General features: G+C 47.0%; 2 protein-coding genes across 8 annotated transcripts in view; one reads left to right on the forward strand and one right to left on the reverse strand.

Moving 5' to 3' along the window:
* Positions 1-11217, reverse strand: part of aplp2 (amyloid beta (A4) precursor-like protein 2) — a 54484-nt gene extending 43267 nt beyond the window's left edge. The window contains exon 1 of one of the 4 annotated variants that reach the window (XM_076036677.1): positions 10882-11217. In XM_076036677.1, the coding sequence (XP_075892792.1) occupies positions 10882-10953 (72 nt within the window). In that variant the 5' untranslated portion in view covers positions 10954-11217. The remainder of the gene's footprint in view (positions 1-10881) is intronic. The other 3 variants (XM_076036675.1, XM_076036678.1, XM_076036676.1) reach the window with 3 other exon arrangements.
* Positions 11218-13576: 2359 nt separating this feature from the next.
* Positions 13577-22471, forward strand: prdm10 (PR domain containing 10). 4 transcript variants are annotated; one of them, XM_076036679.1, is made up of 23 exons: positions 13577-13672; positions 14745-14882; positions 15087-15248; positions 15380-15439; positions 15529-15633; positions 15771-15936; positions 16350-16591; positions 16682-16882; positions 16980-17052; positions 17143-17260; positions 17346-17466; positions 17557-17832; positions 18183-18527; positions 18642-18797; positions 18877-19059; positions 19133-19243; positions 19387-19587; positions 19726-19869; positions 20369-20542; positions 20668-20805; positions 20885-21098; positions 21188-21285; positions 21572-22471. In XM_076036679.1, the coding sequence occupies exons 2-23, from the start codon at positions 14811-14813 to the stop codon at positions 21761-21763; spliced, it is 3552 nt and encodes a 1183-aa protein (XP_075892794.1). In that variant the 5' UTR covers positions 13577-13672; positions 14745-14810; the 3' UTR covers positions 21764-22471. The 4 variants fall into 4 exon arrangements, with proteins under 4 accessions (XP_075892794.1, XP_075892798.1, XP_075892796.1 ...); XM_076036683.1 differs by having other exon boundaries at positions 21188-21276; XM_076036681.1 differs by lacking the exon at positions 13577-13672 and adding an exon at positions 13709-13947.
* Positions 22472-22482: the final 11 nt, after the last annotated feature.

Here is a 22482-nt window from a genome sequence, read left to right on the forward strand (position 1 = left end):
GTGGGAGGGCAGCCAGGGAGCGGCAGGGGGGGGAGGGGAGGGGTGAGGCAGCAGGGTGGAGGGGGGTCTAGATCAAGGACACGTCGTGCACTTTCCCATGCAGAGATCCAACTGTGAGGAATGCCAGCGGGTGACACATGCACCGTGGTGGAAAAAAAAAAAGTTTTTTGGACACCTCGGGCATCTGTGACGTCTGGCGCTGAGAATTATTAGCGTCAAGTCTCCAAGTTTATTTCATCGAGTTTGTTTCAGTGTTTCAGTCACTGACATCTACCCACATGCCACATGTGCACTGTTCTGTCCAGCTCGGAACTGGACGTTTCAGCAAGATGATGTCCGTTGCAACACATCTAGAGTACAAGAACTACTACTACTACTACTACTACTAGTACTTCGACTACTACTACTACTACTACTTCTTCGTATTAACAAAAAGACACAAAATGATTTTCCTTTTTTTCCGGTGCCTCTACTGCAGCCAAACACACAACAATATTATCTGGCAATATATTTAGTGACAATGACTGGGAGTGAGAATTTTAAGGGTGTCCGAAAACCTTTTCCCCACTACTGCACAGCGAGGAATGCTGAAGACAGGAGGACAGCTTTGGTGACGCAGCTATTATTGGTGTGACACGAGGGCTCTGGACGTAACGTTCAATAATGATTGACCAGAAGTTCAAACTTTGATGTTGTGCTTAAAATTTAACTTAAAAGGTTCCATATTACACTGACTTTCAGGTCTTTATTTTTTACTCTGTACTGTGACATTGCCTTGCGAAATTCATAATGAAATGAAAAACGCTATAGACCTGTAAGAAAAAGGGTATTTATCCCTCTGTTTACAGCACTCACTTTCTCAAATAACGAAAAGCACTAACTTTTATCACTGGACAGTCGAAAATTATTTTCAATATTGAAAAAAACAACAAAATATTGTGCAATATGGCACCTTTAATATTTCTTGTCGCGATCTTGGTGCCTCAGTCCATCTTTTCAAAAATGATTAACCTAAGAAATGAGCACATGTGCAATGTTCTGCTAAATTACTTCACGCGTAAAAATGTTAACCTCTTTCCCAATGCTGACCGTGTGACAATGTCAAACATTACCTAGTTTTGTATTCACCTGCACAAAAAAACCCATAAATGTCACTTACATTCATTCTTATTCATTTTTAACTCAAAATAATTGATGACTGACGTCAATAAAAATAGTCGCATTCTGATGTTACCAAGTTTTTTCCCCCACCAAAATAATCTTTCTGACGAGCACTTCCCAAGTATCTCAATCAGATTAGTATCTGGGCCGCTTTGAGGCCAGGTAGACGCCTCGGGCTCTTTGCCATGTTTGGCGGCCTGTTCCTCACATTTCTGGAGGAGGAGGAGGAGGAAGTGGAGCAAAACGCAGCGTCTTGCTGCCATACCGACGCGGTTTGGCTGTGCGGATGCCAGGAAATACGTGCGAGTTGAATTTGCAGGGATGTTTGGTCACGCGCTTCCGGAAGTCATGTTGTGTCTTGTGCGCCAGCGAATACGATGCTGCAGCATAATTACGAGTGTATAATTTCCTCATTATTAAATTTCTTTTGCTAATGGCCACTGTGCAAGCTGATCACAGCCCCCCGCAACCGCCCCAAACTCCACTTGACTGCCACTTGGGAGCGAGTTGCAGGCACCGCTCGAATTATATTCCATCCCCCAGCAGGTCTCCCATGACCACCCGGGCCGATTTTAAATGAATCTGCGCTCTGGTTGCAGCGCTACACGCTCCTGTATCTCCCCTGCAGGCCCTGGGCAGCCCAACGCAGAAACGGTCTGTCTGCATTAGGCCCGTCACGCTCCCGGCAAGGGAGCCCATCCCGCGCAGGGACAGTGATGCATGTAGTGTAGATATGCTTATCTGTCATTAAGCCTGTCCTGCCCTCACTGACTCATTAGGATCACGGCGGGGGAGGGGAGCAGCTGATGGAGACGATAGCCGAGAAGAAGGAACTGCTCAACAGATCACCGGTGCTGTTCACACAAGGAGAGCGCGGATATCTTTTCATGTTCCAAGTTATAATAAATGCGCAGGTAAACAAATTAATGCCATGTCCGATAAGAAGCTTGCCAGCTGAGAGATTGTCAACCGACAAGGCTGACATTGTTCTGCTGAGACGAGGTTTATGGCTACAATTGTAACTTTATGATCTCCTTCCACAGTACAATTCTCCTTCCTGTCATGCGTGCAGCGAGGAACACACGACAGAGGTTTGTTTTAAAATAAATAAAGAGGAAATGATAAAAAGCCCCTGAAGTGCCGGACAGCCAGGTGCAACGAGAGCGACAAGTTTTTATTTTTCTTCTTTTGTATTTTCAGCAGCATATACAGTAGTAGGTGTTTCACTGACTCACTTAGCCTTGCTCTTCGTCTGGTACCGTATTTCCAGAAAATTAGACGCCTCTGGCACAGGCAAAATGGTTTATTTGGATTGAAGGCTTGGCGCACAACATGTCAAAAAATTGGATTCTGCTCCCAGAATCTGATCTTAATGCGACTGAACAGATGCACATTTTAACACAACTAACAGGGCCAGAAGATTGAATGACCAAATTGTTTGTTCTCTGTGAGGAAAACCACAACTCAAACAACCAACAAGAACAAGAAAATATGCCCATGACTGAGATGCAGAGTGTTCCGAGTCGGCTCGCGGTGCCTCAATTACAAGGCAATGATAATTATTCAGCTGCAGTAAATTAAGGTCAAGATGTGATGAACGCGGAAGGGGGCTGTTGGTGGGTGGAAGGGTGAACGGAGGAGGTGGAGTCCGGTGGAGGCGATGGGAGCTGCGCAGAAAGAGCTCTATAATTAGCTGCAGGAGATCAAATGACTTTTAATGGGTTTGTCGGAAAACAGCAGACTATTTCAGATTTGGCGCTGGGGGCCAAATTCATATCTCATCAAACTAATGGTAGCACTTGATTGGGTTTTATCTCAGATCAAAATGGCTGATAGAGGTGTGGGGCTGCAGCGTGTCAATTCTGTAATGATTAAGGTGGTGGGGGATTGGGTGAATGGGGGTGCATTTCAGGGAGCTATTATGTGGAGTGTACAGATGAAAAAAAAAAAACTCTTCTCACATGACATCAATCAAATGACACAACCGTCACGGTGCAACGTGCACTTGAACAAAAAGACAATGGCTGCAAATGGACTTTTAATGACTCCTTCAGATGGATAACAGAAACCTCTACTGTCGTTATTTAGAGAATTAACATGAGAGACTCTGCGTGGATATTATCAGGGTCACAGCTCAGCCACCCGAGTTGTCATATGAGGAGAGAGGAGAGGGGTTTGGTGCAGAATGCTAAACGAAGCCAACAGAACTACCAATAACAAGCCGATGAACTGACTCTCAGCACACACACACTTGGCAGGCTGACCACTGTGGGAACAATGCATTCATTTGTTTGTAAATTCATCAGAAGGGGAAATGTGTGTGTGTGTGTGTGTGTGTGTGTGTGTGTGTGTGTGTGTGTGTGTGTGTGTGTGTGTGTGTGTGTGTCTGAGTCGTCGTGGTATTTATTAAAGATGGCAAAGCCAGACATGTTTCTTCCGGCTGCTCAGGTTTGCACTTCCATTTTGTCAGTGTAAGCGGAACATAATGTGGTTTGGTCACTTGATTTGGGTTCGAGGAAGTTGACCAGAGCCTTGTGGTCAGCATGTCAAACGCAAAGTGCGTCCCAAACTGCACACTTCTGTTGACTTCTGAGGTTTTTGTTGTTCCACAGTAAAGGCAATTCATCAGACATTAACCAAACACACACCACAGTAACAGCATGCAGCTGTAGCTATTAGCATGTTGGCTAACTTGTTTTTTACAGTATCGACTTCCAGTGGCAACCTCTACACCCAGGAAACAAATATTCATCGCTTCGAGTTTTACAACATACTTGTTGCTCCCTTTGGCCTCCTCTAGGTGGCAGTTATTGCTTTCACATCATAAAGCTGTAGGTCTTATAAACTGCACGCCATATTCAAGGGAAATAAAGAGGAGCACGGATTGTAACAGGATGAGGAGGCTGCATGAGCCCACGTGAGAAATGATAAACACCACAGTCTGGTGATGTGAGACAATGTCCATTATTTCCCAGAGCTTCGAAAAAACACTCACAAAGACACTATTCATTCATTTCTTCATCATCTTCAAGGTCTCTCCTTGCTGAGATTGTAGAAACAAGTCAATTTCAGCCACATTTCAAGTTTCTGTCAAATTTTGCTGTTTCTAAGTTAAAATAATAGACGGGGCCAGACGGGGTCTTGGCCAACTGCGACACAACAAACTTGGGAGCACAACTGTTGTGTTAATTCCGTCAGACCCTCTGCTGCCAGATAATCATTACGCAACAATGTCTGCCTTCGCCACGGCGTCAGATCAGGCGGGACTGCAGAGGCCAGACCGCCCAGAGAACAGCATCATTAGCCCTGTGTTTACAGCCTCCCCCTTATACAAGCTTGGTTTTATGCTTCCACTGATGTTTTGTTGGTGGAAAGAAACAGCAGCCCTGGAAAATTCCAGCACTAAACCAGGGCTCTGTGTGAGAAGAGCTAAAAAAAGACATTTCTGGAAGTTCACTGATGGGATATTCACAAGTTGTGTGACATTAGCAATAAGAATTTCTGCAGGTTATGGGAACTTGAAGATTCTTGTATAATTCTTTTGAGGTGACAAGGTTCTGAGTCCAAATCAAAGGGTCTTTGCTTCTTTGTTGGTTAAAACTCCTCCCTTGTTCCGTCTGTCTGTGTCTCTAATAGTTCATCCTTCCGCCGTTTGCCCTTGGCCACCTTCTCCTTGAGAAAGCGCTGTATCAGACAAGCCGCTAACACAGCTGAACCACTGATGGTGGCGGCGGCGGCGGCACAGGCCTCTCTCTGGGGGTATTCGGTTTCACTGCACTGCTTCTATCTCTTACCGCTCTGACATTTTCATTTCTCTCTGCTCTCAGGAGGCAGAGAAAGGATAGACTTTAGAAAAAAGAAAGGAAAAAAAAAAAAAACCCAGGATGGACTCCATGCGTGCCTGTGTTGAGTCTGGATGATACCACTTGCACGGCAGGCGAGGGGGGGAGGAGAAAAAAAACGCGAGGAGGGATGTGGAGGAAGCTCGGTAAGCAGGAAGACGGGCGGAGAGGGAGGGAGGGAAAGCTGGAACCAACACGCTCTGTTGTTTTTCTTCCTCTGCTAGTGTTGTTCAGCAAAACAGGGCAGCATAGCAGCGGGGGCAGCCTGCCATTCAGGCAGCCAGCTTATCAGGGCAGGAGCACCTCCTCCTCCTCCTCCTCCTTCTCCACCTCCTCCTCCTCCTCCTCCTCCGATCGCCGCCAGCACCAATCTGCGGTACACCTGGGCATGCAGATACGGTGTGGCAGGAGCCTGATCAAACAGGACTTCTTCTGTCTCTCTCGTATCGACAAAACACAGGAAGGGAGAAAAAAAACAACAACATTTGACAGTCTTCAAATCCTGCAGCACGGGGGAAAGCGACGCCGAGATGGAAAAAACATCAAAAAAATGGCCTCCAGTGAGCCGCTCGCGTATACGGAGGAAACAAGGACGGCGGCGTCGCTCGGAGGAAAGAAGGAGACAAAAATATACACGAGGAGGCAGAGACACACGCAGACGCACACAGATGCAAACACACCCACACACACACGCAGTGGGACTCCTGCTGAGAATGAGGCAATCAAACAAATAAACAAAACACTAAAAGAAAAAAAAACATCAACTAAAGTTGAAGTTTGAAATTCAGCCGAGGGCGGTTTCAAACGCGGTGCTGGGAGAAACGAAGACAGCCACTGATGTCGCCGCGCTTGCATTTTCTGCTGCAAACGGGCTCGAAAAAACATCAGGAAACAATGTCTGCCGTGCACAGCTAAACTGGCTCTTTGATCCCCGAGCTGGCTGCTTCCATTCCATTTCACTCCGCGCAGTGGAAGTCTTCGGCTCCGGCCTCGCCCCAGCCGCCGATGACTCACTGATCTTACAGAAAGGAAAAGGGGTGGGGGGGGGGACCTGTACCTGAAAACGACACGAGTGGGAGGACACGGGGACCGTCTCCCCGCCAATGACGGTGAGACCGAAGGGTGCCATAAACAGAGACGCGAGTTCCCTATAAGTCATAGATTGCACGGCAGATATTTTATTCATGGCAAGAAAAACCCAAGCAGCAAGAGTGACTCACTGAGCTACAGGGACACACGCACACACGCTGCGCACAGGGGTGATGGGGTTTAACCCGCCTACGATGACGACCCTTTTATTCTCGAGAAAAAATGAAAAAAAAAAAAAAAAAAAAAACATGCATGAAAAAATAATGGCATAGCGGGGGGTTCTTTTTTGGAGAATAAAAATGAGATTTTTCTCTTCTTCTCGTACTTTCTTCGCAGTCCCACGGTCCCTCTGCTTGTCATTATGCTAGCTGGGGCAGACGAGACGCTCGCAGCGCAGCGATCCGCCGAGCGTGTCGCACTCCGGGCTACGCATTCCTGAGCACTCTGGCATATAAAGTGACAAAAGGAATTCTCATGTTAGCCACCCCCTGCAGCAGGGCCTTTTGTCAGAGGAGAACACGGCAGACGCAGGTGTACCGCCGAACCCGAACACGAGAGAGGCTGGCTAGGGTGGCCTTCACGTGGCGGCGGGCCAGGCGCGAAGGAAACGGAGAGTCGACGTGCCGATTTGAACTCGCTCACTCCGCCCGCCGCGGCGCCGAGCACTCCGGCTCAGGAGGAAGAAAGGGGACTAAATATGTGATGAGACGGGAGGTTTCCGCCGCGTGCGCGCACGCATCCAAATATTTCACGAGGTATGAGGAGACACGCGAGGCGCGCGGCTCATAATTGCACGGCGCCATCCGAACGTTTAGGATGATTAGAGACTTTGCAAAGGTAAATCTGAGCCTTGCGAGGACGAGGCCGGGCTGTTTAAGGTTTAAATCCCGACGTGTTAAGAGGAGCCGAGATGGCATCTGAGAAGGAGACGAGGACGGAGAGGGAAGAGGCGTGACTGCGAAAAGGCAGGATGGTGTTTTTTGTTTTTTTTTAATAAATAAAAATAAGATGAGAATAAGGTCAAAGATTCAATCAGGCATCACTTCCCGCTCCAGGTCACGGTGAACACATCAAACCCCAGCCCCGCTGAAATTACACACAGGTGAGTCACTTGGGCTTGGTGCCACTTTACTTTGAAGTCGGGTCGACTCCGCAGGGTTTGCAAATGAGGGCTTGACGGAGTGAGTGGGCGAGTCACTGTGGCAAACCCTACACGGGGCGGGAGGGGGGAGGGAGGGTGGGGTGAAGCGAGGAGCAAAGAATGAGCAGACTGAGAGATGGGTAAGTCCCCAGGATTAGTCGCTTCTCCTTTCGCAGGTCCGTAAGCACCATGTGTTTCTTGCCGCTAAGAGGATTCTCGGGGCCGTCCCAACAATTGAAAAAGGAAGAGGTTTAAGGTGCTAATCTACAAATTCAAGGGCGAGTGGGGGTTTTACGTGGCGGCGGCTGACGGAGCACATGTCAGGCCGGTCCTTGGTCTTGATTGACACGGCGAGAGAGCAGAGGTCAAAGAGGCGACCTTGGCAGCTTAGAGGCAAAAGAGCGGCGGCGCCTACGCAAGGCTTTGTGTGCTCCGCCCGCCCGCCCGCCCGCGACGACGTGCCGAGGGACCAAATCAGCAGCAAGTGCCACCGATTGTTGTTTTTGTTTCCACTTTATCCCACAAGGCGTGAAAACAGACCCAACAGTCGGCTTTTTCTTTTTCCCTTAACCCTTGTCTCCGCTTGGTATCTTTATCACCCCTGTATGGTAACGACACCCTGGGCTTTCCCAGCTTTTCAGGGGGCACACAATAGCCCCCCCTGCCCCCGCCCCTCCCTGGTAGGGAACCATTCAGCCCTGCTAACAGGCTGCTCCACAGCACCCGCCCTGACAATCACAGTCAACTTGGGGCCATTCATTCCCCGCGCCATTGTTCACTATCGGCGCATATCCACAGCAAATACGCACATGAAAGCGCACAGGAGCCCAGTGGCATATCAACACCGGCTCACCGGGGGGCAAGTACGCACACACTTTGGACTGTACGCAGGGCGAACAATGCTGCTGCAAGAGGGCTGCAACCCAGTTGCAACAAGCGGAGCGCCGCGCTCGTCTCATCTGCTCGTGTTGAATTCTGGCTCTTATTTCTTCTCCCCCGGCTGCACAAGCACCCGTCTCATCTGCACTTCTGTGGATTGAATCTGCAACACAGCCCCAGGCCGTGGTCATGTTTGCAACCTGAAGATGAAGCCAGTCCACCAATATTAGCCCAGGTGGCGGGGGACGCTGAAAAAAGGCCGAGCCGTGCGTGCCACCACCCTGCACTCACGTGCTCCTCACATTAAGCATTGTATCCTCTTTTTTTCTTTTGTCAGGCACAAAAGCCCGATATCGCGTTGTGTAACAGCACGCACTCATTCTTCTGCTGCGTGCCACGGCAATGATGATCTCTGCATGCTTGAATCAGCAGAGAATTAAATGTGCGGAATGCATCGACTGTTCCAGACACTATATTCAATTAATCCAGCTGGATTTTGCCGCCGCGGCAAACGTGACGCGGCGCTGGAGGTAAACCTGGCGGTGTGCGTGCCAAGATTTCACCCTACGCGGAGATATAAGCGCACCCCGCTGACTAATGTGCTAATGAACTCCAAAATAAGGACAGGAAATGAAATAGAGAAAGAAAATGCGCTGGTGCAAAACCTCTTTTTCAGCATATAAAGATGCTAAGATAAGGCTTTTTTTTTTTTTTTTGCGGCGAGGAGGCACAGCTGAAGAAACAAAAGCCACAATCTGGCCCTCTCGCAGGTATCCGACAAAACAAGAAACGTTTACACAGCTGAAGTAACCAGCCAATCACAACACCCTCACAAAAGAGGAAGTGCAAAACAAAACAGAACAAAAAAAGAGGCGGGGTGAGGGGGTGGAGGGAGGTCACGCTGGTCCAGTGACAAGAGGGGGGCTATCATGATACACGCAGAGATGGCAAACCGTGGAGGCCGGGGGAATAACATGGCGCGTGACTCTCAGGAGTTCTCGCTGGCTTGTAAATTGAAGCTCAAGGTCTAGGGGACAAAGTGCAGTCAGCACGGCGATATACGACCGCGCTGTGTGCACCGGCTCAACAGCAGGGCCGAGGAGGGATGGGACTCTCGAGCCATCGGCTGATACGTTTCAAAACTGGTCCGGTTTGCAGAGGAAAGTGCTGAGCGCAACCAGGAAGCCCCCTCAACAATCAGGAACTTGTGGTATGGAAATGACAGCCTGACATGATGCCGTGTTATCCAAATGACCTTCTCAAAATGGGGTTAGTTCGAAAAATACAGTAATCCCATACTTATAAGGAACAGTCATATCTAATCAACCCTATTTAAGTTCCTGTTTGGTTTGTCCAGGTATGTGTTTCGGATTGTGTATGATGCAAAAAACAAAGACCACCTATTCCCCTGAATTTTTTTTTGTTCAACATCCGCGACACATCGAACAAAGAATAAAAGGTTTGCCCTTCAGGAGAGAAACTGGCTGAAACCCCATGAGTCCTCGCTCTGAATCCACCTTACAGTGAGAGCAAGGGGCCGACGCCATAAATTGGCAATTTAATCTGGAAGCTGATCAGAAAAATGCACCGACTCCATCCATTAATCATCTGAGGGGGAGACTGTGTGCTATCGATGTGCGGTTGGGAAGGTTGACTGGGGAGGCAATCATTGCAGAGGATGGATTCTGTTGAGGACATAATAACCATCATTTCCCTACACACAATGAAAGCCAATAGTTCCCTAAAATGGCAGAGTTTTTTTTTTTTCTTCTTACACAAATGCGGGAGCACAAAGGATAAATATTGTTTTTTTGCACCGTGCAGCACGGAGAGGAGTTACATTGGAAGGGGGAGGGGTGGGGGTGGGGAGAGCTCAGTCTCGATTGCTTCAGCAGTGAGCAGGACAGTTACTCTGCTGATGAGGAAGCAGATTGTTCCTAATACATCAGGCACTGCAGGTGTGTTGACCTGGGACAATGATTGGTGAGCCAGCGGCAGAAAAATAGGCCACCGTGATTATCCAAACGTTTACTGCAGGGTGTGTTTGTGAAGGAGGACAACTCCATATTCTAGACCCAACATTAAACTAGCCACAGCGAGCATGGGGGGGGGTCGTCTGCTTGTATCCACGACAAGAAGGGGGGACTTCCTGTTGACACAGGGAAACCTGGAGCTCAGCGTTTAAATAGGAAGAGGATGTCTGCCCCTCTAATACAATGTTAGTTTTTTTTTTTTTTTTTTTAAACGTCTATGGGTAATGTGAGGACGGAAATGTTGTTTCAGGACCTGCAGAAGGCGCGACAAAGGGGGTCTGTCATGTCGTGTTGCGGCCCCTTCCGTCAGCAGCACTTTGTACACGCAACTCACAGAGCTGCAATCAGTGCAAGAGAATGAGGTACGGAACGGAGACAGACGTGTTAATGTTTAGCAAGGAGTTACACCGAGCCACCCTCAACCAACACCCACGAAATATCTGAAACTACTCAGAAAACCCGATTAGTGAGATCGTACTTATATTATTTACTTAAATCAAACTACATAAAAAAAAAATGGTTTTTTTTTTGTGAGAGATCGTATCTGTTTGAAATGCAGATAACCTCTACACTGGGAAATAATTTTGTTTTCGTCGGGACATCAGCAATTTTAAAATAAATATATATATAAAAGGGGACATAATGCAGGCCGAGAACATTTGCTTTTTTTTGCACTGCGTGTAAATCAAAGTCGAACATGGCACAGAATAAATCCCGCAACACTCAGATTACATACCTCAATATAGCTGGCCAGCGCTGGAACCACGATGCCCAAAAACAGGACAGATATCGCCGGGACTGAACCCATCTTCCAGGATCACCGTGCGCCCCTACTGTAAATAACTTATATCCCGAGTGCTATACGTGTACAGGGGACGTCCGGCACAGTCTAAAGGCAAGACAAGTCCTGGAAACAACGCGGGAATGCGTTCCGGAGGCGCCGCACGGTTTCTGCTCCGCTTGTTTTGTCACCCGAGCTCGGCTGAAAGTGTTGCAGCCGGACTGACTGTCGCTCTCCTCTGGAAATGTGGGGCTGTGAGTCCGCGGCGTGGCTGCTCTGCTTCTGGCGGCTCCTCCTTCCCCTGCACGGCCCCGGTGTCGCGCCGAGATGTGCGCGCCTGCCGAGATTTGCGATGCACCTCGCGGGAACGCGCACCGCCGCAGCTTCGTAGTAGTTTGGGCCACACAGTATGGAATCGCCGGAGTGCCAAAATTAAAAAAATAATAATTGGCGGGTTGAAATGAAATAAACGTGTAAATAAAATTTTTTTGATTAAAAACATAATTATTATACCGAAAAATGTTCAATAAAAAGATCTTCAACCTAAAATAAAAATAAAAATAAAAATAAAAATAAATTAACAATTAATAATAAAGCTAAATAACTAAAATAATAAATGAAAAAAATATATAAAAGTTTTCCATAACACAAAGACGTCATTCAGTACGATACTGGTTAATCCTTTGTCAATGGTCAGACTTCCATTAAACTCGGGCTACTTGTTTTGTCAGTTACACAACGATGACTTTGATGTTTCAAAGGGGAAAAATATAAAAGCACTTTCCAATATTTCACTGTACGTGTACCTGTTTAATTTGAAATGTCCATTGCTACTAGGTATCTAACTTTGTCTACTTTCTGGGCCTATAACCTGTTGCCGCTGCCACTGCCACTTACAAAGGCCTGGATAAACCAGATGGACAAATTAAGGAGGAACAATGCCACATGGACATTTGCCGCAAGTTACAAGCATCAACCGACCGACCAAACTGAGTCCGGCCCATAGAGAGCGCTTTTTTATTGAGACCTCCGTTGCACTAATAAATCAATCACCACAGTCTTCAGTCATACTAACAGCCATACCAATAGCAACATAATTACAGTTCTTCCACACAGAATAGGAATAAGTGGACCATGCATTGCTAGACAAGGTCAAAATGCTGTTTGTGTGATAGATGTACCCTTTATTGTTATTTTGAGACACTTTATATTGAAATGCTGTTTTTAGCTGGCAGTTTGTGCACTTTTGATTTGACACAAAGTTTCTGACCTCTTACTCAGCTGGTACAGAAAAAGATACTCACACAGTTACACAACAGAATGTTTTATTTTGTGCTGATCAAAGTCATTTGATGTCATCAACACTGATGACTTAACATTGTGTGATACAGTGTGTTGAATGTTTAGTCTCTGACAAAGAAATAACCGAATTCGTATTCAACCACGTCTCTGATGTCACTGTGTTCCATGGGCACCACGAAGCTCGCTCCCGCGACGTGCACCGCTTGCCTCGGAAGGCATGCAGAACTCGCATGACACCTGTCCACCAAGAGCACACTGCGCCCCTAAGTGGCAAGATGGAGTTCTGCTTTTTCCACTGCACCGCTCACTGGTTATCCGAGTCATGTGGAGGCGAGGAGGTGGAATTAAGGTGAACGTACTGTAAGTTTGAAAAACGTTCAACGCAGCAGTTAAAGACGCTTGCAATTAAAAAAAGAAAAAAAAAGTTGGGTCACTGCACAACGCAGATAATAGGAATTGGTTAGTTTGGCCTTTGCATCTACTCACCGAAAACATTAAAACTACTACTCAGCACAAGAATTGTATCGTGGTTTTTGTAGTATTGCAGCATGACATCCTTCAATTTGAAACATACATTTTTTTTTGAGTTTGTATTTTATGTTTGACTGTACTAATCTTACAAAAGATTTGAATGTATTTCGTCATATTTATACATATAGAAACACTTGATGATGAACTCTGAAGGCTGGTAGTTTTTTGTTTTTTCCATTTTCCAGTCATTTATTGCTTCACTAAACTTGTGTATTTGTGCGTGTCGTACATGTTTCCATTAGAAACTAAAAACCCACACTAGAACTTCCTTTTCAAGTTTAAAATATTTTATTTTGAAAGTACCGACCGGAATTGACGGCAGTGCGCATTGGTGTTCGCCGGACGACGTAAAGATTGCAGTTAAGATTGCTGACCAGTGGAGGGCTTCAGAGATTGAGAACGTAAACAGTAATAATACATATATTCAGTACATTCATCAATGAAGTTTCTCTGAACAGGACGGCGTGAACATTTTACAAAACACTACACAAATTTTTGTCTACCAATCAACACATGTATACTCCCTTTGATACATCACCAACCTTTACAAAAATATATTTCATCCGCTGTAGTTTTATATGAATAAACTATCCCGAAAAAAATGTCTATTTTGTGTCCGTATTTGAGGACCAGTGTCTCATCAGGTGTGCATCTAATAAGCGACTTTATTATTAGTTTGAAACACTGACAATCAAATTCGATTAAAAAAAAGATTACAGCAGTCTTTTGGCCTTTTTCATTTATCCCATGAATCTAATAAATGTTTTGAGTATGTTTTAACAATTATTTTCCCTTATCACATTGGTTTTACTCCAGAGTTTAAAGTACCAATCAGAACACACGCTGCCGCGTGTTGCCAGGCAGATTATGTTAATATATGCAATGTAACCGTCTCTGCAGCTACCATTTTGAGGTAAGAACAACTTCTCCGCTTTCGATAAAATTTAAGAAAACGAAGAATTTCTGCGCGGCTCGCTCTTAAGCCGTTATGTGATGTTGTCATTTAGTTTATATAAATCAAATGTGCGGATTGTTTTGACGCTGTGGCTCCAGCAGACAAATAATATTTTTTTCGTTCGGTCTCTTCGGACATGGCTGTTGTTGTTAGTCCAACCCAAAATGGAGCCGTTTTCTTCCTTGTTCGCAGTACACTTTGAAGGGCTGGGCTCAACTAGAATGTGGGGACGGGTGGGTCTTCCCATAATATTCTAGTCACTCGGAGCGTTTATTTTATATTTGAACCATGTCGCAGAATACGATCCATGTCCTGAAGCATGCCAAGCGACATTCGGCTCCAACATGGGCCGGACAGTGGGACTACACAGCCGTTATGCTAGTGCTGCTGTGCGGTAAATGCCCGGGTTTCTATGGCGCTGTTTTCTGTGGTATGGTCCAGTTGGGACCGAGAACCTGCGGGTTAAAGTAGGGGGAATCGAATTTATTATTAATTTCGCCAGGTACATATCCAAATGTTTTGAGCGTGTCGACGGTCTGCACTGGATTTTGTACCGACATGCGGTCGTTATTCGACCCCGTTATCCGAGCGGCCTCTCGGGCTAACGTTGCCCGCGTTTTCCCCCTGACACCCCCGCTGAGTCTTGTGTGACCGCTCTGCACGCCAAGTGACATGCCGGTTATTTCGGAGTGTTTTTTTGGCATGAGGGAATTCCGGGCCTGGTTAGGACCAGATTTTCCGTTTCATGCTTGTTCATGATGTTTCATCGAGTGCCAAAGTGTTCGCCACAAATATTCTGACCCGATGCTAAACCTTTAATGAAAGCACCCTAAACTTTAAACTGGTGAATGAACTAATGTGTGACCCAGCAGACTGAAGACACTACATTAAAACACAACGATGTTCATCTAATCTACCAAGGAGTAGTTGTCCCATTACGCCATTTGGTAGTAGTAGTAGTAGTTTGTTTTTATGTGCATAAAACAACACAAACCCTCAAGTCCTCTGTATTTTGATTTCATCTATGTAGGCCACCCTTTCACCACACTGAAGTGATAGGTGAAGTGGTGGGTGTCAGGCCTGGCACCTTGCTGCCATGGAAACCAAACAGGAGCCCTCCGCTGTGTGGAGTCAAACTGCCAGCAGTGATTCAGGCGGTGATGCTCAGGTCTGCAAAACTTTCACAACTTACCCTGCATACTTTTCAAATGAATGAAAACAAACAGAACAGTTTGCCACCTTGTGATTTAAAAAAACAACAACAAAACTCTTCCATATGTGTTTTATATTTGTTAAACATGAACCTTATATAATACTAAGTGCATGTGTAGAATTAACAGGTCACTGTGTTGTAAACATACATGGATTGCAGGTGCATTTTGAAGGAGGCACAGTGGCTCAGATAGTGTACAGTGGAGATCAGGTGGACCGGGGACAGCAGCAGGTGGTTTACACTGCGGATGGGAACTCTTACACGTCTGTGGAATCGACGGAACACACACTGGTCTACATACACCCTGCAGATGGCAGTCAGGTAAGTGGGTATTTGACCTAAAGCAGCTGTATTGCTAGATACACACATGCATGTATTATTTGACTTTATTGTTTACGCTCTGACTTGAAGCAAACTGTCCTAAATGATTTTACCAATTTTTTTTTTTTCAGACGGTATTTGCTGATCAGCCCCAAGTGGCTTATATTCAACAGGATGGTACAACCCAACAGGTGACATTGCAATGCTCTATTGCCTTCTCCTTCTGTGTGTAAATGTATGTTGTTTGATGAAAACCACAATCATGTGATTCCATTCATAGGTAACGGTGTTGCTGCCCAGTGGACAGAACATGAACGCGGCCAATCTGCATGTTCTGAGCAATGTTACAGATGCTCCCCAAGCCATTCTGGAGCCGGTTCCTCAAGTAAGCACGTATTCTACTACATCATAGTTCAGAGAGTTCAGTCTTTTCAAGTTAGCTGACAGTATGTAAATGTATGTAAATGGTAAAGAAATGTATAGTATAGTATGTGCTGATAATGTGGACTGACTCGCACACAGGAGTCGCTGTCCGCGTCAAATTCACTCCCCTCCATGGCCGACATGACGGAGCCCCCGGCCTGTCCACTCGGGGCCACGGACACCACAGACGATTCAGAGGACGAGGATTCGGAGATGGACGACTGGGAGCCTCTCGAGCCGCAGACGTTCAACCCTCACAACCTCTGTAAGTGATGTCATACGTTGCGTGCATTTGAAGCTGCAGAGATGTCAAGAACTGAATATAGCAATTAGAAATAACCAGTCTTTTGGAATCTGCCAGCAATTGAGTTCTACATTTATTTCATGCAATTCTTCACTATAATTAGGTATGTCCCATTATTCTGTTTTATTAAAAGTCATGGACATCAACCAAACACTAAGGATAATTCAAGTAAAGCAAACTAAAAAAGTGGGGCACAGCAGCCGTATCCCATTTGACTCAGTAAAAAATAGAATTGCATATGAAAACGCTATTATAACAACTTTAATTGTAAGTTTCTTTGGACCAGTTCTAAACATGAACTAGGCCACAATATGACCCCCGGTAGCTACAACACTGAACATGCTCTCTTAATTTTTCCTTTTTGTGCGATTCAGGGTGTGAAGAGTGTAACAGTGCCAACCCCTCGGTGTGTCTGAAGCACGGCCCTCTGCACCCCATCCCTAACCGGCCGGTGGTGTCCAAAGCCCGCGCTAGTCTGCCGCTGGTCCTCTTCGTCGACCGCTTCCTGGGTGGAGTCTTCGCCAAGAGACGCATCCCAAAGCGCACGCAGTTCGGTCCTGTGGAGGCGCCGCTGGTTCCTCAGAGTGAGCTGCAGGAGCACTACATTCATCTCAAAGTAAATAAAATACACCTGCAACGAAAAGAAGGACAACATCTCTGTGGTCTGATTTGAAGTTTGAGTCCCTCCTCTCTTTTGTTGACTCAGCTGTGCATGCTGGATGCAGAGAAGGATGGGCAGAAGTCAGACGACTTGTGGTTGGACCTGTCAGATGAGGAGAGCTGTAACTGGCTGATGTTTGTGAGACCTGCACAGAACCACCTGGAGCAGAACCTGGTGGCCTACCAGTATGGCTCAGAGATATTTTACGCAACCATCAAAAACATCCAGCCTAAACAAGAACTTAAGGTCGGTGCATTTGCTCTGCTATGTGTTGTTCAGGCCATACTGTTCTGTATTTGTTGCACTGTTTTCTACAGTGTTGTCTTTGGACATACTGGTGCAGGTGTGGTATGCAGCTTCCTACGCAGAGTTCGTCAATCAGAAGATCCACAATGTTACAGAAGAAGAAAGAAAAGGTGAGCAACACATGGTTTAAATCCTAAACAGTTCAACAAAATGAAAACTTCTCAGTTGGTTATTTTTCCTCTGACTTTTCGTCCCTTCAGTGCTACGCGAGCAGGAGAACAATTGGCCTTGTTACGAGTGCAATCGTCGCTTTGTGAGCTCTGAGCAACTGCAGCAGCATCTTAACATGCACGATGACAAGTTAAACTCTGCTAGCAGGTACATTTGTTTCTTATTGTCGAATATTTTAAATGCACAGACGCCCTCGTGCCCCACTCACAATTCTTCTCCCTTCCGTTCCCAGAGGCAGAGGCCGAGGTCGAGGAAGAGGAAGGAAGCGATTCGGGGCAGGAAGAAGACCAGGACGTCCTCCTAAATTTATACGTCTAGATCCACAACTAGACAGCGGCGGTGACAAGACAACAGTATGGAATAACTTTTCTCTCATATAATGTTGCAAAAGACTTTTTCCAGTTGTCTTATTTCACCTTCTCATCTAACTTTCCACAATTTAGGAGATGCTGGAGTTGACAGAGAAGCCGCTGGAGGAGCAACACGAAGCCGCTCAGAACGGACTGAAGGTGGTGGAGATGGAACCAGAGGTGGAGGCAGCGGCCGAAGACGCTGACAGCCAGCTTCTAGCTCCTGCAGCCGAGCAGTCTGTGCCTGAGTCTGCCACTCTAACCCTCAGCGCAGACTTAGCCGCCCCTCTGAAGGAGGACCCGGCACAGAGCGCCCAGCCAGACCCGCAGCTCTCAACTCAGGACATGCGCCGCGCCAAGAGGATACGAGTAAGAGCAAAACTGCGTTAAACTTCTTGGTTAGATTGTTTGGCCTTTTTTTGGGGGGGATCTGAGATCCTTTTTTTAAAAAAATAAAATGTGTCTCTCTTCCTAAACGTTGCTTTCCTAGCAGATGGATGTGCAGGTAGGTGGGATGCCGTGAAAAACACAAATTGAAAAGAAAACTGCTTTTGCCATTTAGCCAAAACGTAAACTTTCATCTGTTGATCAGAGTATGCCTCCTCCTGCACACTCCATTGCATCCGTCAGCTTCTCGCGCCCCGTCAGATAACCGGCAAAGACCACCTTTTATTCCCCCCCCCCATCGTAACTCTCAAGTCTCTGTTTTGCACCTGCAGAACGCGGCGCTGCAACACCTTTTCATACGGAAAACCTTCCGGCCTTTCAAGTGCACCCACTGCGGCAAGGCCTTCCGGGACAAAGACAAGCTGGAGCAGCACCTGCGGGTGCACGGCCGGGATGCCTACACCTTCTCCTGCCACGTTTGCACCAAGAGCTTCATGAGCGACTCGGCCCTGGAGGACCACCTGCTGATGCACACGGACAGCCGCTCCTTCTCCTGCATCTTGTGCCCCGAAACCTTTGAGCGGCTGGACCTGCTCAAGGAGCACGTGCGCGTGCACGAAGTGGACGGCAGCTACAGTTGTCCTGCCTGCAAGAAGATGTTTGACGACTTCATCCAGGTTGGTTGATGTAAAATCCTATTACATTTTTCTTTGAAATGGAAGTTTAAAATAAATCGAAGATGGAAAAGTCTGGTTTAAAAAAAAGAAACTGCATCATCTTGTCCCACACAGGTGAAGAAGCACATCCGCTGCTTCCACTCTGAGAAAATCTTTCCGTGTCCCAACTGTGAGAAGGCCTTCTGCCGCCCTGACAAGCTCCGCCTGCACATGTTACGCCACTCCGATCGCAAGGACTTCCTGTGCTCGACGTGTGGAAAACAGTTTAAGGTAAGATGCATTTTTCAGGCCTTTTGTCTGATACGTCCGAGTCCTAATGGGTCGATTCTTTCTCTCCTTGGGTCTGAAGAGGAAGGATAAGCTGCGGGAGCACATGCAGCGCATGCACAACCCCGACAGAGAGGCCAAGAAAGCCGACCGAAACCACCGCTCCAAGGCCGTCAAGGGGAGGAAGGTGGCCGCCACCGACTTCGAGAGCTTCATGTTCAAGTGCAGGCTGTGCATGATGGGGTTCAGACGCCGGGGGATGCTGGTGGGTGAAGACACTGGATTTACTCATTGATGTGAGTTTCCCCTGGGCCGACTGTTTGCTTTGCGTGCCGCAGGTTAATCATCTTTCCAAGCGACATCCAGAGATGCGCATCGACGACGTGCCCGAACTGACGCTGCCAATCATCAAGCCCAACAGAGACTACTTCTGCCAGTACTGCGACAAGGTTTGCCACCTTACTTTTAGCACTCTGGAAAGAGTGAGCTAAAGCAAACAGTCAAGCTTTTAATTTTTTCTCTTTTTTTTTTGGGACTTAAAACACGAAACCTTCATGACATTATGAACGTTTTGATCTGCTTCCTTTTGCAGGTGTATAAGAGTGCCAGTAAGAGGAAAGCTCACATCCTGAAGAACCACCCCGGGGCTGAACTGCCTCCCAGCATCCGGAAATTACGTCCGGCTGCACCCGGAGAGCCCGACCCCATGTTGAGCACCCACACCCAGCTGACCGGCACCATCGCCTCTGCACCTGTCTGCTGCCCGCACTGTGCCAAGCAGTACAGCAGCAAGGTAACTATGCCTCCGATGATCTACCTGCGGGACACGTCGCAGCACTCTGTGTGCAGATATGAGCACCATGCATCTCTTTTTCACCCCACGTCTCCCACGCTTGCTGCAAACTCTCTGCATTTCTTTTCAAAACCTCAGACCAAGATGGTTCAGCACATCAGGAAAAAGCATCCAGAGTTTGCGCAACTTGCCAACACCATCCACGCCCCCCTGACTACGGCCGTCATCAGCAGCACCCCCGCCGTCATCAGCACTGACGGCGCCACAGCCGAGGCTGTAGTGGTAAGAAGGAGAGCCTGAGACTTGCATACCACACATGTCTGAGCAATATGAAAAGGGTTTCCAGGGGTCAGTGTATAAATCTGGTGGGCAATTACGGCTTTTGCAGGCCCGGAAAATGTTTTATACAGTGGTTTAGTTTGTTTGTATCCGGGACAGTGTTCAAAATAACATCAGTCTCAAGTAGACAAAAGATGTTTTGTACCAGATTTAGCTAAGTTGGGAAAAGTAAAGAAGAAACAATTCACAAAACAAATCAATTATCTGCACTCATGTTCATATTCACCCATATTACCCACACTTGGATACAAAATATATATTAAGATAAGATATAGTTTATTGTCCTGAAGGAACTTGGTCTTGGGCTGCAACAACAGTACATAACAAAGGGACAGACACAATTACAGATAACTAGTGAAACAGTTGGACTCTATGGAGGCATAAAAATTATATTTAAGACAAATCCGAGTTCATATTGACTGTGGGTTGGCACTCTTCACAGACCACAGATCTGCTGACTCAGGCGATGACGGAGCTCTCTCAGACGCTGACCACCGACTACCGCACGCCGCAGGGAGACTACCAGAGGATCCAGTACATCCCCGTCTCTCAGGCAGGAGGAGGCACCTTGTCTCAGCCTCAACACATCCAGCTGCAAGTGGTGCAGGTGGCTCCGGTAAGGCCCACAATCTGATGTTCTATCATTTGAGTCAATAATGAGAAATGTAGCAGTGCCTAAATTCTTTTTGTGTGTGTGATTGAGAATGTGTCAGCCAGTAAGATATTTTTCTGCTTGCACAGGCTTCCTCTCCACACTCCCAGCACCAGACAGTGGATGTCGGCCAGCTGCAGGACCCTCACGGCTACAGCCAGCACTCTATTCAGGTGCAACACATCCAGGTCACCGAGCCCTCCGGACATGGACAGACGTCGACGCAGGTAAACTTCACACATTAGTCATTTGCAAGTTCGATAACGGGCTGTTTGTGCTGCTGACCTTTCTCTCTCCCTCTCTCAGGTCACAAGTCAGCCGTTAAGCCCCACCTCCCAGCAGCCTAGTCAGGAGCTGAGCCCCACCCAGCTGACGCCCGTGACGCTAGCTCAGAGCCACACTCTGCAGAGCAGCGGCGCTCAACAGCAGCAGCAGCAGCAGCAGCAGCAGCAGCAGCAGCAGCAGCAGGGGACGGTCCAGCACGCTTACATCCCCGGGAACTGGAACTACCGGGGCTACTGTGAGTCACACACTGCAAGCGATGACGCCTCAAAGATGCACCTGTCAGTCTAATATCCATATATGTATTCATTTCTTTGGGTCTCACAGCATCTGAAATTCAGATGATGGCTTTACCTCATGCGCAATATGTGATAGCTGAAACAAGCACACCTGTATCAGGAGTCAACAGCAACCAGGTGAAGACGGTGAGTTACACTGGAATACATTGATCACAATTTCATCTCATTAGAATCTCATTTGGACACTTGCTAAAAACAGTGTGGACAGTCAGCCCTAAAAATTGGATTTGAGAAGGAATCTGATTTGAATCAGATTCGCCTGCAGTCTGAACGCAGCCTATGTTTTCTCATTTATCCATCTTCAAACGGCATCACCCAAATGCATCGTCAAGTTCTCATACTTTTCGTCGTTTGACATGGTGGCCGATGGGGTGGCTAACATTCTGTGCAACTCTCATCTCGGTCCCTGCAGACGCACTACGTGATCTCTGACGGCCAGACCGAGCTGGAGACCAAACAGACGGTGCAACCCCAGAGCAATGCCCAGGCTCCTAGCGAACAGCTGGAGCAGCAAACGCCCAGCCAGCCGACCACCACGCAGTACATCATCACGACCACCACTAACGGCAGCGGCGCCAGTGAGGTGCACGTCAGCAAACCCTGATGCGCGCGCCTGCCGGAGGGGTCGGAGCGCCGCGTCTCTGCCGCAGACCTACAGACTTGATTCTGCATGCAGACCTCAGAAGCTTTTTACGCACAAACGAACTAACAGACCGTCATATGCACACGGAGCCGCACCAGTGACCACAAGAGGAAGAAGAAGATGGATTATGTAAACTCTCAGAAACATCTACTGTGATCACCCTCTGGTGGCAGGTTGGGTCAATCGTGTTATCAGTCATGCAGCCTCCACGCTGACACTTTAGTATTCCTTGAGGTAGCTTCTTCTTCTTTTTTTTTTTTTTTCTTTTTTAAGTTTTATGTATATTCAGTTGTTTGTTTCCCTTATTTAATTCTTCGATCATGTGAATAATAGTGGGCCGAAAAAATAATGGTGGATCATGTGAATAATCGTGGACCGAAGAGGCAGATATCCAAACAATGTTTGATGAAAAGACTCTCCTGAGGGCTTTGTCGACGAAGAGCTTCTTTTCACCCATATTTAAAGCATTTTGTTTGCCTCATTTTTGTAACCTGGAATAATGTAAAGATGTTGAGACTCGTTGTCAATAGTGTGATGTAAATTAATGAGTTTGATTTGTGGACATTCTGAACTCAGATGGAGATGTAATAATGACCAGCACAGTTTTATGTGTCTGTAAGATGCCAAGATGTTAGAGAAATTAAAGACAGATACATTTTTTTTCTTAAAGGGGTACATGT

Source organism: Nelusetta ayraudi, unplaced genomic scaffold, assembly GCF_046127955.1.
Source record: "Nelusetta ayraudi isolate G7.1 ecotype Tasmania unplaced genomic scaffold, CSIRO-AGI_Nayr_v1 ptg000048l, whole genome shotgun sequence".
Classification (NCBI taxonomy): domain Eukaryota; kingdom Metazoa; phylum Chordata; class Actinopteri; order Tetraodontiformes; family Monacanthidae; genus Nelusetta; species Nelusetta ayraudi.

Bases quoted from the DNA above. Each gene is read 5' to 3' on its own strand.
- prdm10 (XM_076036679.1), top strand. From the start codon at position 14,811: ATGGAAACCAAACAGGAGCCCTCCGCTGTGTGGAGTCAAACTGCCAGC. The intron at 15,937-16,349 runs GTAAGTGATGTC...TGTGCGATTCAG, and splicing joins GTTCAACCCTCACAACCTCT to GGTGTGAAGAGTGTAACAGT. The intron at 21,099-21,187 runs GTGAGTCACACA...TGGGTCTCACAG, and splicing joins CTGGAACTACCGGGGCTACT to CATCTGAAATTCAGATGATG.